Source organism: Erythrolamprus reginae, chromosome 7, assembly GCF_031021105.1.
Source record: "Erythrolamprus reginae isolate rEryReg1 chromosome 7, rEryReg1.hap1, whole genome shotgun sequence".
In the NCBI taxonomy this organism is placed as follows: Eukaryota; Metazoa; Chordata; class Lepidosauria; order Squamata; family Dipsadidae; genus Erythrolamprus; species Erythrolamprus reginae.
Genome location: NC_091956.1, coordinates 14,288,828 through 14,306,277, shown reverse-complemented (window position 1 = coordinate 14,306,277; position 17,450 = coordinate 14,288,828). Strand labels below are relative to the sequence as shown.

General features: G+C 43.0%; 1 protein-coding gene across 4 annotated transcripts in view; it reads left to right on the top strand.

Moving 5' to 3' along the window:
- Positions 1–17,450, top strand: part of LIMCH1 (LIM and calponin homology domains 1) — a 228,193-nt gene that overhangs the window by 155,029 nt on the left and 55,714 nt on the right. For all 4 annotated transcript variants that reach the window (XM_070757047.1, XM_070757045.1, XM_070757049.1 and 1 more), the window contains 2 exons: positions 785–980; positions 7,886–8,138. In XM_070757047.1, coding sequence (XP_070613148.1) covers positions 785–980; positions 7,886–8,138 — 449 coding nt within the window. The remainder of the gene's footprint in view (positions 1–784; positions 981–7,885; positions 8,139–17,450) is intronic.

Here is a 17,450-nt window from a genome sequence, read left to right as displayed (position 1 = left end):
CACAACTTGCACACTTCCAGGGGAAAGAGAAAGGTAAATGTTGGTATGGTTGCCAAAACAAAGGAATTTTCATGGATATGTTCTGGGAATGTGTAGAAATTCAGAAATTTTGGAAGGAAGTGCAGAACGAAATAAATAAAATGTTAAACATTAATTGGATAATTACAAAAGAAATAGCGATAGTAACTAAACAAAAAGAACTAAGAGATTTTAAAGAAATAAAAACTGCAGCATTGGAAAGCGCTCAAGCGGTAGTGGTATTGGGTTGGAAAGAGTCTATAAAATGAACACTACAGAACTGGTACTGGCACATGGTGGATCACATTCATTTTGAAATCGTGGAAATAAGATTAAACAACTTTGATGAAAATAAACTGGAGAAGCTGATGGCACGATGGAATAAGGTGAAAGGTTATATGCTGAGTAGAATCTGTGACGTAAAGGTGAAAAAGAAACTCCAATCACTCTTCCAATAATAACAAATGCAAAGTAGAGCCAAGGAAATATATATATATATAAACTAGTAAATATTTGAGCCCCCCGCAATTGGTGGTGGTGGTGATGGTTATTGTCAGTCGGGTGATGGGCACACGCACTGTGCACTGTTTTATGTTTGTTCTACGTAACCATATCTATAAAATCAATAAAAATATATATAAAAAAAAAAAAAGATGTGTAGCTGTGCGCACAGCTCAGTTTTCGCTACCAGTACGATGACGTCAACTGTATTGGTCAGAACCTGCTACTGACGTGCCTTTCTAACCAGACTTCTGTTTCCGCCCAGGACACAGAAGACATCGAGAGTCCAAAGCGCAGCATCCGTGACAGCGGCTACGTAGATTGCTGGGACTCGGAGCGCAGCGACTCTCTCTCCCCTCCACGTCACAGCAGAGATGACTCCTTCGACAGTCTGGATTCCTTCGGCTCCCGGTCCCAGCAGACCCCTTCTCCGGATGTGGTGCTGAGAGGGAGCAGCGATGGTGAGTTGTGAGAGACACACACACACACACAGCCCTCCCCTCCCCCCAGGAAACCAGAACTCCCTTTCTGACAGGACTTACCATACAAAATGGTGCAAAATGGTAGAGTTTCCACAAACTGGCTTTCGCGGGATGTTCTCTTGGTAACTGGAGGAGACTTTGATCTTCTGAAAGATGGATTGTGGCCGCAGTGTGTTGTGATTCAGCCTGAGGCTGCTCAGGGGCCAGCTGTGTCTCTGCTGGCTCCATGCCCGGAGGAGGAGGACAGCGAAGAGGAGGGGGCTGAACAGTCGGACGGGGGAGAGGAAAGTCAGGAATGGGATGAAGGAGAACAGCATGAGAGCCCCGGGGGGGGGGGGGGCTCTCCCCAGCCAGTAGCTTGGAGTCATTAAATGATGACACACAAGCCGTCATTGACATGCGACAGAGACGTTCAGATCAAAGAAAGGAGCAATTAAAGAAGTATTATCAGCACTGAATTAGGAACAACTGGGTTTGGGTGTGGTCCTCCTTAGCAGGGTTTAAAAGGCAGGCAAGCCCTTGAAGCCATGTGGAGTGTTATCAATTGGAGTTACGGTGTCCTGCTTTGTTCTCGGCGTCTCTGTTCCTGGCTTGTGGCCCAGCAGCTTTGGAAGACCCGTGGGAGGTGTAGGTCTGCTATCTACAGCCTCATATTGGCAGCAAGAATTCTGTATCGCTGCATAGACTTTTGCCTTCGTGGATATATCTGAAGATACAGCATTTTCCTGTTTGTAAGGACATTTTCTGTTACCTGTGTTTTTTCTTGAATTTTATAAACTGCCTTTGCCTTTTATCGGTGTGTCTGGATTCTCTTTTTGGGTTGGTATTGGCTTCCGGAGTGACCCAGACAGAACACAGTGGAGCCCAAGCATTTTGTATCGTTGAGACATGTGTGAAGTGAACTTCGCCCCGTTGGTTAAGTGAATCACTACAGTCGTTATATGAATGGCAGAGTTGTTAAGTGAAGCTGGCCTCCTCATGTCCTTTGCTTATTAGAAGGTTGAATAGCAAGAGCCCTGAGAAAACCTGCCGTTTTCGTCGTTACCGGTGCACCCTCTGAGGCTGTTGTAGGCATGCGCACACCCTTCAGCACTATATTTCGCTTCTGCGCATGTGCAGCAAATGAAGTCTCATGGGAAGAGGCTCATGCGAGCGAGATTTCAACTATTTTTGCCGATATTTTTGCTTCCATGCATGCGCAGAAGCAAAAAAACGCCAGAAATCTCTGGAAACTGACTCCTGCAAGTGTCTTCATTCAAGTAGCACAGAAGAGAAATCTTCCGCGGGGGCACGTTGGGAATGGGGTTCAGCTGCGGACGCATCCCAAAAATCGCTCCCGGAACGGAGCACCTTACCGTTCCGGTAGCAGGCCATCACTGGTTCTGACTGAGCTCTCCAAACACGAGAAACCCTCTAAAATTACCTCAGAAATTCCTTTATTGGGAGCGCCTGCAGTCCCGGCAAAAAGTTTCTGTCTCACCTCAGGCTAACAAGTCTATCCATCTGGGAGATTATCTGACACATCTATTCATTTCCGCCCCCTTCCTTTTATCCTCAAACCTAAGGTGGGCTTTGTTAGCAGTGGGGGCTCTTCCGTCCCAAGGACCGGCCCATAGATTTCCACTGCTCTCCTCTCCTCTGCCTTCTGCGCGTCAGGAACTGGACCCAGCTGTTCCTCTCCTTCCTCGTCAGCCACCTGCAGATCTGCGGGCTGTTGACTGCTCATCTGAGGGCCGATTGACGTTACAGGCTCCGTCTCTACCAGTTCCATTCCCTCTTCCCCCTCAGACCTCTCAGGTTGCCTTGATGCTGACCCTGACTCCTACGCCTCTTCCTCCTCTGATTTGCCTGTTTGAGGGGCCAGCAGCCAACAGGCCCCAACACTTATATACTGCTTCACGGTGCTTTCCAGTCCTCTCTAAGCGGTGAAAAAGGGGATCACATGACCCCAGGACATAGCAACTGTCATAAAGACAAGCCAGTGGCCAAGCGTCCAAATTTTGATCATGTGACCAGTGATGGGCAGCAGCTGGTGCAGTCAATTGCTCCGTCCTGGTAAGAAAAAGCAAAATGTCACGTGAGGATGCTCGCACAAGCAAGATTTCAGGGATTTTTGCTGATTTTTTGCTTCTCACGCTAGATTTTGCTTGCTGCCCATGCGCAGAAGCCAAATCTAGCGCCAACAGGCACGCGCACCTGCCTAATGCACGTGCGCCCACAACGGCCTCGGAGGGCGCACCAGTAGTGCCTAAGGCAAGCGGCCCTTCACTGCACGTGACCATGGGGATGACCGAATGGTTGTTACAGTAAGTTTGAACTTTGAACTACGTAAATGGAACTGTTGTAAAATGCGGCAACGTTTGCTTAACGAAGGTCTCACTTAAGAACAGAAAAAATGGTCATAACTTGAGGACTATCCATAGTTTGAGATAATGTGCATGCAGGGCTGCTAAAGTCTGTCTCTCCCCAAACCCCAAACAACCACACCCAGCCATGAGCTCTAGGACCAGTAATGGACTCCTACGGCTACGGTTAGGTATGTAGAACCGGTAGAGAAATTTTGATATTTTTTTCCCCCTTCTGGGCTCTGGGTTTGTTTTTCCTATCGCAGTAAATGAGGTTGAATGTGTATAATTTTAGAAGAGCTGTGCGTGTGTGTGTGTGTGTCTGTGTACATACACATACAGTTTATATAGTAGATAATGTATATTTTTTTGTGCCTGTGTGTAATATGTATGTAAACATATGGCATATATACATAGAATTAAATAGTACATTTTGGAAATTCAGTAATAGTAAATAGAGAGGGAGATAGATAGATGGATGGATGGATGGATGGATGGATAGATAGATAGATAGATAGATAGATAGATAGATAGATAGATAGATAGATAGATAGAGATAGAGAGATAGAGAGATGATGGAGATAGATGTTAGATAGATAAATCTTTTTGAACTCTTTGCTTGTTTGATATTGCTTGGAGAGTAAAGAATTAAACACATTGGATGATTGCTTAAATATTTATGTCTTTTGAATCCCCCCCCTCTAAAGTAGTTTTCTCATTCTTAGCTTTTGCTGTAAGATGAAATATCTTTTCTCCAAATTTTCATGGTGCCCCTTTTAGCTAGACTATGGTGTTGTATCGTAGAACATTTCTTTGCAAAAAAAAAAGGGGGGGTTTACATTTAGAATGCAGAAACAGGCTTCTTCCTCTGCTCTGTTTCCCTCAAAGGTTTTCTCCCCCCCCCCCCCGCCCCCCAATTTGAATTTCCAGTGTCCCTTTTCAGTTTAAACTCTGAGTTTCAATTAGCTACCTAGAAACAAAAACACACAAAAAGTGTGGGGTGTGGGTGGGGGAGAAAAGCTGGCCCACTTGGCATATGATACTTTTGCTGTTGGAAAGGAGAATCGTGGCGAGAAAACTTTGGCTGAGTTCCTTTGGTCAAGGCTCTAACAATGTTAACAAATTATCTAATGGTTTCATCCTTTTTCTCCTACTGAATTATCATTGGTGAATCACAAATTCTGCATATTGGAAATCGCATTCCTTGCCTTATCACCAGAATAAGGCAGTTAATAGTCTTGGGATGGGATGGGATGGGATGGGATGGGACGGGACAGATCAGAACAGAACAGAATAGAGAGAATAGATTATTGGTACGAGGAATAGAGCAGGATAGGGTAGAATTAGAATAGAATAGAATACAATACAATACAATACATTAGAATTATAGAATAAGAGTAGAATAGAGTAGAGTAGAGTAGAATAGAATAATAAAATAGAATAGAATTAAAATTATAGAATAGAATAAAATAAGAATTGGAAGAGTAGAATGGAATAAGAATTAGAAGAGCAGAATAGAATAAAATATTTATAATAATAATAATAATAATAATAATAATAATAATAATAATAATAATAATTTATTAGATTTGTATGCCACCCCTCTCCGAAGACTCGGGGCGGCTTAAAACAATGATAAAAACAATATTATAATGGCACAAATCTAATATTAAAAAAACTAAAAACCCTATCATAATTAAAAACCAAACAGCACATACATACCAAACATAAATTATAATAAGCCTGGGGGAAAGGTGTCTCAAATCCCCCATTATAGAATAGAATTAGAAGAATAGAATAGAATAAAATATTTGGAATTAGAATTAGGATTATAGAATAATAGAATAGAACAATAGAATAGAATTAGAATTATAGAATTGAATAAGAATTAGAAGAATAGAATGCAACAGACTAGAATAGAACAGAACAGATTTATTGGTCAAATGTGATTGGACATACAAAAATTTGTGTCCGGTGCCTAATCTCTCAATGTAGATACAAACAACAAAGTGATAAGTCATATATCAAAGATAATAAGTTACAATCATAAACCATAGAATAGAATAAGGCAGTTAATAATCTAAGAATGGGAATGGAACAATAGAATATTCTTTATTGGCCAAATGTGATTGGGTACACAAGGAATTTGTCTCTCAATGCTCATACAAACAACAAAGTGATAAGTCCTCGAGCGTAAATCATTAGATACAATCCTAAATCATAACATAGAAACCCCAAGTGATAAATCGTAAGATATCAAGAAGAGAGGGTAGTAGGCAGTAATGGGCAGCCAAAATTTTTACTGCCACACTGTGGGTGTGGCTTATTTTGTGGGTATGGCTTAATGGTCATGTGACTGGGTAGGAGTGGCTTTCCAGCCATGTTACCAGGTGGGAGTGGCCTGAACGATCATAATTGTTCAAGTGAACTGTTAAGTCCTCGACTTACAACCTTACCAGTGTCGCTCGCTGGGGTGACAATTTTTTGTGTGTTTCCCGCGGTCTCATTCCTCGGTCGCCCCCCCCCTCTGCCTCAGGCTGGGTAGCTAGGCGAACGTTTGCTGCCAGAAACATAAATGCTGCCAGCGCCGCTTCCACCCACGCCTTCTGCTTGCACCTCAGGCGGGAGGTGGCCGCGTAAGCTGATCCGCGGCAGGAAGCGGAAAAGAGGAAAAAAGCAAGGAGCGCAGACGCAGCAGCAGCAGCAGGGAAAAAAAGGAGAGCTGAACCGAGACCAGTAATCCAGGAAGTGACAGCCGCCAATCATCTGGAGCTGCGCACGCGTCTTCATTTCCGCCTGTGGAACTGCGTTCCACCCCGTCTTGCCTGCTGCCCTCCCCTGGTAGTAGGACAGTTGAGACGGAGAACAGCAAGACCTCCCTTACTTCATGCCTTAAGTCTGCAAGCTGCACATTTTGAGAGGGGAAGGGATTGTGGCCAAATCAATGGAATTATTCTGATTGTGGTGCACATGTTCGGTTCCATTTGGAAACTTTGCTTATTTATGGTGTGTGTTTGTTGTGGTGGTTTTTATTTTTTTTGGCCATATTTTTATTGATTTTTAAATATTTACACCTTAATATTTTCAGGTAGGTCAACATCCATTATATTTACATTCATATCCATATATTAGTATCTATTTATACATTGTATATACAGCCCTTTTTTGAAATTCTTTTATTTTCTGTCCATCTGTTATTGCTATTATTTTGCATTTCTTTTTTGTGTCCATTTGTATCATTTTTGTCTAAGAAGAGTAGTAATCCGAGTCCTTTTGATCATTTAGTTCCATTGTTAATCAGTTCAATTCTGCACATTCATATATTTTTTTAATTATCATATTTTTTGGAGTATAACACATACCTTTTTCCTCCCTAAAAGAGGCTGATTGGGTGTGTCTTATACTCTAAATGTAGCTTTTTCCCCCCCCCAGCCCCAACTAGCTGCTAACAATCTTCCCAGCTCTTACCTTGCAGGCTCTTTCATTGTTTCTCTCTGCAAAGAATGTTTTCCAAGCCCTAAGTCTTTGCAGGGTTTTTTTCATTGCTCCGAATAAGTTTCTTTCCAGTCCTAGCCAGGCGCTAATGATGTTCCCAGCTCTTACCCGCTTGCAAGCTCTTTCATTGTTACTCTCTCTGAATAATGTTCTTCTAAAGCCCTAACCAGGGGATAAAATAATGTGCTGAAGCTGACCAGTCTAAAGATGCTAGCCAGATGAAAATATTCCCAATGTTCCCAGCTCTTACCAGTTTGAAAGCTCTTTCATTGTTACTCTCTGCAAAAAATGTTTTCCAAGCCCTAAGTCTTTGCAGGTTTTTTTCCATTGCTCTACTTGCTCAGACTGTTTCTTTCTAGGTGCTAATGATGTTCCCTGCTCTTACTGGCTTGCAAGCTCTTTCATTGTTATTCTCTGAATAAAGTTTTTTTAAAAGCCCTAACCAAGGGATAAAATAATGTGCTGAGGCTGACCAGACTAAGGACGCTAGCCAGATGAATACCTGGTAGGCAGATGCTTTTCCCTATTTTCCTCCTCAAAAACTAAGGTGCGTCTTATACTCTGAAAAATACGGTACCTCCTTTTCGCCAGGTGTCTGTGGGTCTTTCCATCTTTGTGTGCAGGCAATTCTTGCCACTGTTACTATATGTAGAATTAAATATTTAATATTTTTAGAATACGGTTTTCTAATAATGCATTTGCTTATTTATGGCAGTGATTTTCAACCTTTTTTGAGCCACAGCACATTTTTTACATTTACAAAATCCTGGGGCACACCACCAACCAAAATGACACAAAATGACACTCTAACACAGTACATATTATACATATAGTTAATAATATAGTTCCTAAATGTATTTACATATAACCTGGGCCTGTTTCGATGAACACAAAAGGGGTATCCTGGCAGGAATGGTAGTTTGGGGACCCATGTTTAATTTCCCCACGGCACACCTGACCATGTCTCACGGCACACTAATGTGCCGCGGCACACTGGTTGAAAAACACTGATTTATGGTGTGTTTGTGTTTGTTGTTTAAACAGGAAGAGGAAGCGATTCTGAGTCTGACCTGCCCCATCGAAAGCTGCCGGACGTGAAGAAGGATGATATGTCGGCCAGGCGGACCTCTTACAGCGAACCCAAATCATTCGTGCCTTTTAACCAATACCTTCCCAACAAAAGTAACCAGTCTGCCTATATTCCGGCTCCACTCAGGAAGAAGAAAGCAGAACGAGATGAATTCCGGAAGAGTTGGAGCACCAGGGCTTCTCCGCTAGGAGTAGAGAGACCGTTCAGGTAAGGTCTTCTTCTTCTTCTTTAACCAAACCTCAGACTGACCAGGTCGTGTCATCCGCGGAGATGTCCCCAACAGACGAGAATGTTTGTACCTCCGGTTGGAACTCGCAGGGTCCTTGGTGAAGGCTAGGAAGATCCTTCCTCTCTTCGAGCGCAGATGTTGTAACCTAGCTGGGTAACGGAACGTCTTCGAGAAACCAACCAAGCTCAGCACCAAGAACCCCACCCAGTCCTCCTCCTCTTCCTCTCCTCACTTTCAGGGGTGGGATTCAGCTGGTTCGGACCGGTCCGTGCGAACCCATAACGCCGATGATCAGCTGAGAGCAAACCGGTTCGTTCTGATGAAGCGGTGAATGAGAGGTGGCGAATTGGCCGTGGTGAATTTGCCATGGCAAATTAGCTGTGGTGAATTGGCCATGGTGAGTTGACCATGGTGAATTAGCCATGGCGAGTTGGCTGTGGCAAATTAGCTGTAGCGGATTAGCCACGGCGAGTTGGCCGTGGCAAATTGGCTGTGGAGAGTTGGCCGTGGTGTATTAACCGTGGTGAATTAGCCATGGTGAGTTGGCCCTGGCGAGTTGGCCACGGTGAATTGGCTATGGTGAATTAGCCGTGGCAAATTGGCCGTGACGAGGTGGCTGTGGCAAATTGGCCGTGGCAAATTCGCAATGGTGAATTGGCCGTGGCGAATTAACCATGGCGAGTTGGCCATGGCGAGTTGGTTGTGACAAGCTGCCCCATTCTGTAATAACCTATATCTAACTCAATAGCAAACAGCATCCTGAAACCATCGAAGAAGAGCCCCCCTTGCCACTTGATGGGGACCTTCGGCCTCAGTTCCTCACCCGTTCCAATTGCCAAACAATTGCACCCCAAAATGACAACAAAACTCCAGAAGAAACCGGGAAGCTGAGAAAATTGGAACAGGCTGGTATTAAGGTCAGGCCAGCGGGTCACCGCTGTAGCGGCAGGTTAGAGACTTGGCCTGGCATGCGTTTCATTAATAGTATTTGCTGTGTGTTCCCGAGTGGCGCCTGAAGTTGAACTCTCGCCTCACAATCAGGAGTCTGAGTTCAATCTTGGTAGAGACAGATATTTCTCTCTTGGGGCATGATGAGAATATATCTGTTGAACAAAACTCCACATTAGCAACGGGGAAGGGCAGTCGGCCAGTAAAATACCGTGTTTTTGGAGTATAAGATGCACTGGAGTATAAGTATAATTTTTGGGGAGGAAAATAGGGGGAAAATCTGCTTACCAGGTATTCATCTGGCTAGCGTACTTAGCCTGGTCAGCTTCAGCACATTATTTTATCCCCCGGTTAAGGGCTTAAAAAAAACTTTATTATGAGAGTAACAATGAAAGAGCTTGCACGCCAGTAAGGGCTGGGAACATCATTAGCACCTGGAAAGCCACATTTGGAGCAAGTAGAGCAATGGGAAAAAATCTGCAAAGAAACATTAGCAGAGAGTAACAATGAAAGAGCTTGCAAGCCGGGAAGAGCTGGGAACATGGTTAGCACCTGGTTAGGGCTCGAAAGAAACATTTGGAGCAAGTAACGCAATGAAAAAAAAACCCTACAAAGACAAGACAAGGTTTGGAAAACATTCCTCATAGAGAGTAACATTGAAAGGACTTGGGAATATTGTTAGCACTGGTTAGGGCTGAAAAGAAACATTTGGAGTAAGTAAAGCAATGAAAAAACCCTGCAAAGTCTTAGGGCTTGGAAAACATTCTTAGCAGAGAGTAACAATGAAAGAGCTTGCAAGCTGGTAAAAGTTGGGGACATTGTTAGCACCTGTTTAGGGCTGGAAAGAAACTTATTGGAGCAAGTTAGAGCAATGAAAAAAAAACCCTGCAAAGACTTAGGGCTTGGAAAACATTATTTGCAGAGAGAAACAATGAAAGACCTGCAAGGCAAGAGCTGGGAAGATTGTTAGCCGCTAGTTAGGGCTGGGGAAAAAAAGCTACATTCCAAGTATAAAACGCAACCAAATTATCAGTCTCTTTTAGGGAGGGGGAAAAGGTGTGTCTTATACACCAAAAAATAGGGTATTCTGCTTGCTCCATTCATTTCCCCAGACCAACATCCCACAAGGGATTATGGAGTCATTAAAAAGAGACAATGATTTTCTCTGTGTTCCAGTTGTTGTTGGTGTGTGTGTGTTTTAACATATGGTCATATCCCTTTTCATAGCAACCCAAATTAACCAAATAAACACCTCCAATTGTTTTTGGTTTTGTCATTTGTTGTCGTAAGAAGCCTTAAGAAACGTGAAGCTTCGCATTGCCAACTCTGTGGCAATGCTTGCATTGGTTGTGAGTGCCGTGACCAGACTAAAACGGTTCTAAATCTTTGGTTTGCTGGGAGAAACTTTTGCCTGATGCTTGTGTTTGCATTAATCAAGAAACACATTAAGGGAAGCAGTTTTCCAAACCAGAATTAGAAAAAGGAATATGTAGCTTTTCCTACTTCTCTCTTACGGCACGAAAATGGCATTGTGCAATAGACAATAAGAGAGGATTCTGTGCCACTTGGACTGGGATATTGATTTGCAATTATAATTTATCATTGTAATTCATGATCCATAACTTATATTACAATTTGTAAAAGGAATCCTCAATCTGAGTATTGCATTGGCAGTTCTGTGTTAGCAAAAACTTCAGAAGAGAAGGATTTAGGGGTAGTGATTTCTGACAGTCTCAAAATGGGTGAGCAGTGTGGTCGGGCGGTAGGAGAAGCAAGTAGGATGCTTGGCTGCATAGCTAAAGGTATAACAAGCAGGAAGAGGGAGATTATGATCCCCTTATATAGAGCCCTGGTGAGACCACATTTGGAATACTGTGTTCAGTTCTGGAGACCTCACCTACAAAAAGATATTGACAAAATTGAACGGGTCCAAAGACGGGCTACAAGAATGGTGGAAGGTCTTAAGCATAAAACGTATCAGGAAAGACTTAATGAACTCAATCTGTATAGTCTGGAGGACAGAAGGAAAAGGGGGGACATGATCGAAACATTTAAATATGTTAAAGGGTTAAATAAGGTCCAGGAGGGAAGTGTTTTTAATAGGAAAGTGAACACAAGAACAAGGGGACACAATCTGAAGTTAGTTGGGGGAAAGATCAAAGGCAACATGAGAAAATATTATTTTACTGAAAGAGTAGTAGATCCTTGGAACAAACTTCCAGCAGACGTGGTTGGTAAATCAACAGTCACTGAATTTAAACATGCCTGGGATAAACATATATCCAGTGTAAGATAAAATACAGGAAATAGTATAAGGCCAGACTAGATGGACCATGAGGTCTTTTTCTGCCACCAGTCTTCTATGTTTCTATGTTTCTATGAATGCATTTTTATAATTGACCAATGATGGACTGTGATCATGGGAGTGGTTAGGAAACCTGGGAGAGGTTAGAAAACCAGCTGCCAAGAAAGCCAACACAGTTCTAGGCTGCTTTAACAGAGGGATAGAATCAAGATCATGTGATGTGTTAATACCACTTTATAAGGCCTTGGTAAGGCCACACTTGAAATACCGCATTCAGTTTTGATTGCCACGATGCAAAAAGGATTGTCATATGCTGTTTACCACTGTTGTTAGCCGCCCTGAGTCTACGGAGAGGGGCGGCATACAAATCCAATCCAATCCAATCCAATCCAATCAAATGTTGAGACTCTAGAAAGAGTGCAGAGAAGAGTGACAAAGATGATTAGGGGACTGGAGGCTCAAACATATGAAGAACGGTTGCAGGAATTGGGGCATGGCTAGTTTGATGAAGGGATGGACCAGAGGAGACATGATAGCAGCCTTCCAATATCTCAGGGGTTGCCACAAAGAAGAGGGAGTCAACCTATTCTCCAAAGCACCTGAAGGTTGAACAAGAAGCAATGGGTGGACAATAAACAAGGAGAGAAGCAACTTAGAACTAAGGAGAAATTTCCTTATAATTAAGGAATCCTTATAATTTCCTGATAATTAATCCGTGGAAGAGCTTGCTTCCAATGCTCCAACACTGGAGGTGTTTAAGAAGATGTTGGATGACCATTTGTCTGAAGTAGTGTAGGGTTTCCTGCCTGAGCAGGGGGTTGGACTAGAAGACCTCCAAGGTCCCTTCCAACTCTGTTGTTGTTGTTGTTGTTGTTGTTGTTGTTGATGATGATGATGTTGTTGTTATTATATTTATTATAGGAGTGTGGGTGAATGCAAGTTCCTTTCCTCTATCCTATTTTATACTAGCAGACGGAAGGACTAAAGAGATAGTTCTCGGCCTACGACAATTCATGTAATCACCATTGAAAGCAACAATGCCCCTGAAAAAAAGAGGGATGTACGAGCATTTTTCACAGTTATTGTCAAGCATCCAGGGAAATCAGGAGGTCCAAGCAGTTCAAATGACTATCAAGGTTTATTGCAAGCTTAAGCTCTCTGCAAGAATCTGACCAACTAACCATCCAGTAGAGGGAGATATTTCTCTCTATGGGCACGATGAGACTATATCTGCTGAATATAACTCCATATTGGTGACAGGGAAAGGAACCCGGCCAGTAAACACTTCCATTCAGTTGCCCAGGCTCTATCCCGCAAGGAATTATGGGCAATGAAGGGCTCCTCGTCGCCAGTGCTGCCAGAATGCTCCCAGTGACCGGCACTGGCATGTGTCGGCGTAAGATTCACCTTCTGCGCATATGCCAGACGTGTGCGTGAGATATTCGGGGATTTTTGCCGATAATTTTGCTTCCGCGCATGCGTGGAATCAAAACATCGGCGAAAATCGCAAAAATCTCTCTGACACGTGTGTCATCACATGAAATTTTGCTTCTGGCGCATGAGTAGAAGTCAAATCTCATGCTGACGCATGCACTCACCTGCCAGTCAGCTGGTCTTACTTTTGCAACTCCATTTTGTTCAGATTTAGTTGAGAAATTGAACTCGCTTTCCAGAACACAAACGGTGTAAGTGCCAGGCTCCAATTTGCTAGCCAGGGAAAAGCCATATGGCGGATTGAGAGCAAATTATTCTCTGGAAGCTGCTCAGGATTAACTCCATAGCTGCTACTCCTGGGCAGAGTTGCAGAGAAACCAATGGGTACGATGGGACGAAAGCTTTCACAATCTTGTTATCATTCTTTTTAACGATTCCAAGGCATCTCGCAAAGATTTGGAAATTGCAGTCCGTCCTCGACTTACAGTGGTTCCATTTAGTGACAGTTCAAAGCTACAACGGCACCATTCTGTCTGGTGATGGTTGTTGTCGTTAGTCGCGAAGCCATGTCCGACTGATCGCAACCCCACGGATGATGAAGCAGTGGAAGTGATGTGCTGGTGTCTGGAGGCTGTTAGGGTCTGGATGGGTGTCAACAGACTCAAACTCAACCCTGATAAGACGGAGTGGCTGTGGGTTTTGCCTCCCAAAGACAATTCCATCTGTCCGTCCATTACCCTGGGGGGGGGGATTACTGACCCCCTCAGAGAGGGTCCGCAAGTTGGGCGTCCTCCTCAATCCACAGCTCACATTAGAGAAACATCTTTCAGCTGTGGCGAGGGGGGCGTTTGCCCAGGTTCGCCTGGTGTACCAGTTGCGGCCCTATCTGGACCGGGACTCACTGCTCACAGTCACTCATGTCCTCATCACCTCGAGGCTCGACTACTGTAATGCTCTCTACATGGGGCTACCTCTGAAAAGTGTTCGGAAACTTCAGATCGTGCAGAATGCAGCTGCGAGAGCAATCATGGGCTTTCCCAAGTATGCCCACGTTTCACCAACACTCCGCAGTCTGCATTGGTTGCCGATCGGTTTCCGGTCACAATTCAAAGTGTTGGGTTATGACCTATAAAGCTCTTCATGGCATCGGACAAGAATATCTCCAGGACCGCCTTCTGCCGCACGAATCCCAGCGACCAGTTAGGTCCCACAGAGTGGGTCTTCTCCGGGTTCCGTTGACTAAACAATGTCATTTGGCAGGACCCAGGGGAAGAGGCTTCTCTGTGACGGCCCCGGCCCTCTGGAACCAACTCTCCCCAGAGATCAGAATTTCCCCCACCCTCCTTGCCTTTCGTAAACTTCTCAAAACCCACCTCTGCCGTCAGGCATGGGGGAATTGAAATATCTTCCCCAGGCCTATATAATTTATGTATGGTGTGTTGTGTGCATGTATTTTAAATTATGGGTTTTTAACTTCGTATGATTAGATTTGTATTTTACATTGTTTCTATCACTGCTGTGAGCCGCCCTGAGTCTACGGAGAGGGGTGGCATGCAAATTTAATAGAGAGAGAGAGAGAGAGAGAGAGAGAAAGAAAGAAAGAAAGAAAGAAAGAAAGAAAGAAAGAAAGAAAGAAAGAAAGAAAAAGAAAGATAAAGAAAGGAAGGAAGGAAGAAAGAAAGAAAAAGAAAGCGAAAGAAAGAAAGCAAAAGAAAGAAAGAGAAAGAAAGAGAAAGAAAGAAAGAAAAAGAAAGAAAGAAAGAAAAAGAAAGGAAGAAAGAAAGAGAAAGAAAGAAAAAGAAAGAGAAAGAAAGAAAGAAAGAAAAAGAAAAAGAAAGGAAGGAAGAAAGAAAGAAAAAGAAAGAGAAAGAGAGAAAGAGAAAGAAAGAAAGAAAAAGAAAGAAAGAAAGAAAAAGAAAGATAAAGAAAGGAAGGAAGAAAGAAAGAAAGGAAGAAAGAAAGAGAGAGAGAGAGAAAGAAAGAGAAAGAAAGAAAGAAAAAAAAAGATAAAGAAAGAAAGAAAAAGAAAGAGAAAGAAAGAAAGAAAAAGAAAGATAAAGAAAGAAAGAAAGGAAGAAAAAGAAAGAGAAAGAAAGAAAGTGAAAGAAAGAAAAAAAAAGAAAGAAAGAAAGAAAGAAAGACATTCCACCAGGCCTTCCTTTCCTCTACCATCACCCAGAGTCCGTTTAAGATCACATCGACTGTATCAGGATTCCAAATAGCATCCGAAATTAAATCAGAGTCTAAAGCACACCATTCCTGCACTTGCAGTAACCATGATGTCACTAATGGGTCGCTACTAGTTCAGGTGAACCCACCCTTGCGTAGGGATCACGTCAACATAATGACGAAAACTCTGCCAGGTGCAAGTAACCTAGAACAGAGTTTGAGTACAAACCACTAAAAGTGTATTACACAGTACCTATGCACAAATATCTGATCTATTAATGACCTCACCTACAAAAAGATATTGACAAAATTGAACGGGTCCAAAGACGGGCTACAAGAATGGTGGAAGGTCTTAAGCATAAAATGTATCAGGAAAGACTTAATGAACTCAATCTGTATAGTCTGGAGGACAGAAGGAAAAGGGGGGACATGATCGAAACATTTAAATATATTAAAGGGTTAAATAAGGTCCAGGAGGGAAGTGTTTTTAATAGGAAAGTGAACACAAGAACAAGGGGACACAATCTGAAGTTAGTTGGGGGAAAGATCAAAAGCAACATGAGAAAATATTATTTTACTGAAAGAGTAGTAGATCCTTGGAACAAACTTCCAGCAAACGTGGTAGATAAATCCACAGTAACTGAATTTAAACATGCCTGGGATAAACATATATCCATCCTAAGATAAAATACAAAAAATAGTATAAGGGCAGACTAGATTTATTTATTTATTTATTTATTTATTTATTTTATTTATTATTTAGATTTGTATGCCACCCCTCTGCACAGACTCGGGGCGGCTCACAACAAGACACAACGATTCATAACAAATCTAAATAACTTTAAAATATTTTAAAAAGAACCCCATTTTTCTAACAAACACACACACAAACATACCATGCATAAATTGTACATGCCCGGGGGAGGTGTTTCAGTTCCCCCATGCCTGATGACAAAGGTGGGTTTTAAGGAGTTTACGGAAGGCAGGGAGAGTAGGGGCAGTTCTAATCTCTGGGGCGAGTTGGTTCCAGAGAGTCGGGGCCGCCACAGAGAAGGCTCTTCCTCATAGATGGACCATGAGGTCTTTTTCTGCCGTCAGTCTTCTATGTTTCTATGTTTCTAAGTGAAATTAGTGCTAGATAAGGATCCATTAAATTCACAGATCCTGGACTTGGGTGGATCCCCTTTTGGATCTTCTGACAAGCCAAGTTAAGGGGGGGAGAAATAGATTCACTTCGCGACTGTCTTACTATATTTGAGAACGGCAGGGATTCAATTAACAAATGTCGCGACAAAAGTCATAATACAGGAGGAGATGAAACTCGCCAATCCAATTTCTCACTTAGCAACGGAAATGTTGGGGGGCTCCATTGTGTCTGTAAGTTGAGGACGACCCGTATCTGACAATAGTGATATTTTAAATATATACATTAAAAAATGCTATCCCTCAATGTGTCCGTGCCTGGTTCTCTTATAAAGCTATAAAACCTTAGCACCGCTTACATGTTTTATGCATGGATTTTCAGGTTTTTGCAGCATGGAAATAATGTTGACTGACAACGCCCATCTCCAGCAGTGGTCCCCAAGGTTGGATGCCTGGGGATTATGGGGGTTGTAGTCAGGGGAAGACTCCCACTACTGTCAGTACTGGTGTGCTGTGCACGCAGCTTCGTTTCTCTTGCGTATACATGCGCGTCCCAGTGTGTTTTTGCTTCTGGGCATGCGCAGGAAGCAAAAATGCGCTGAAATCTTGCGAGGGGATGTTTTTGTTTCTGTGCATGCGCAGATGGAAAAAACCACCCCGTTGCAAAGCGTCCCTTTGTGAATTTTTTCTTCTGCGGATGCGCATGAAGAAAAAATATATTGGGATGCTCAGCACACCATTCGCTACTGATGCATCATCCTCTACTGCAGTGTTTTTCAACCAGTGTGCCGCGGCACACTAGTGTGCCGTGAGACATGGTCAGGTGTGCCGCGAAGCTCAGAGAGAGAAAGAAAGCAAGAGAGAGAGAAAAGAAAGAGAGAGAGAAAGAGAGAGAGAGAGAGAAAGAAAGAGAGAAAGAAAGAAAGAAAGCAAGAGAGAGAGAGAAAGCAAGAGAGAGAGAAAGAAAGAAAGAGAGAAAGAAAGAAAGAAAGCAGAGAGAGAAAGCAAGAGAGAGAGAAAGAAAGAGAGAGAGAAAGAAAGAAAGCAAGAGAGAGAGAGAAAGAAAGCAAGAGAGAAAGAAAGAAAGAAAGCAAGAGAGAGAGAGAAAGCAAGAGAGAGAGAGAAAGCAAGAGAGAGAGAGAAAATGAGAGAGAAAGAGAGAGAAAGGAAGCAAGAGAGAGAACAAGAGAGAGAAAGGAAGCAAGAGAGACAGCAAGAGAGAGAGAAAGAAAGTGAGAGAAAGAGAGGGAGGGAAGGTGGGAGAGAGAAAGACATAGAGGGAGGGAGGGAG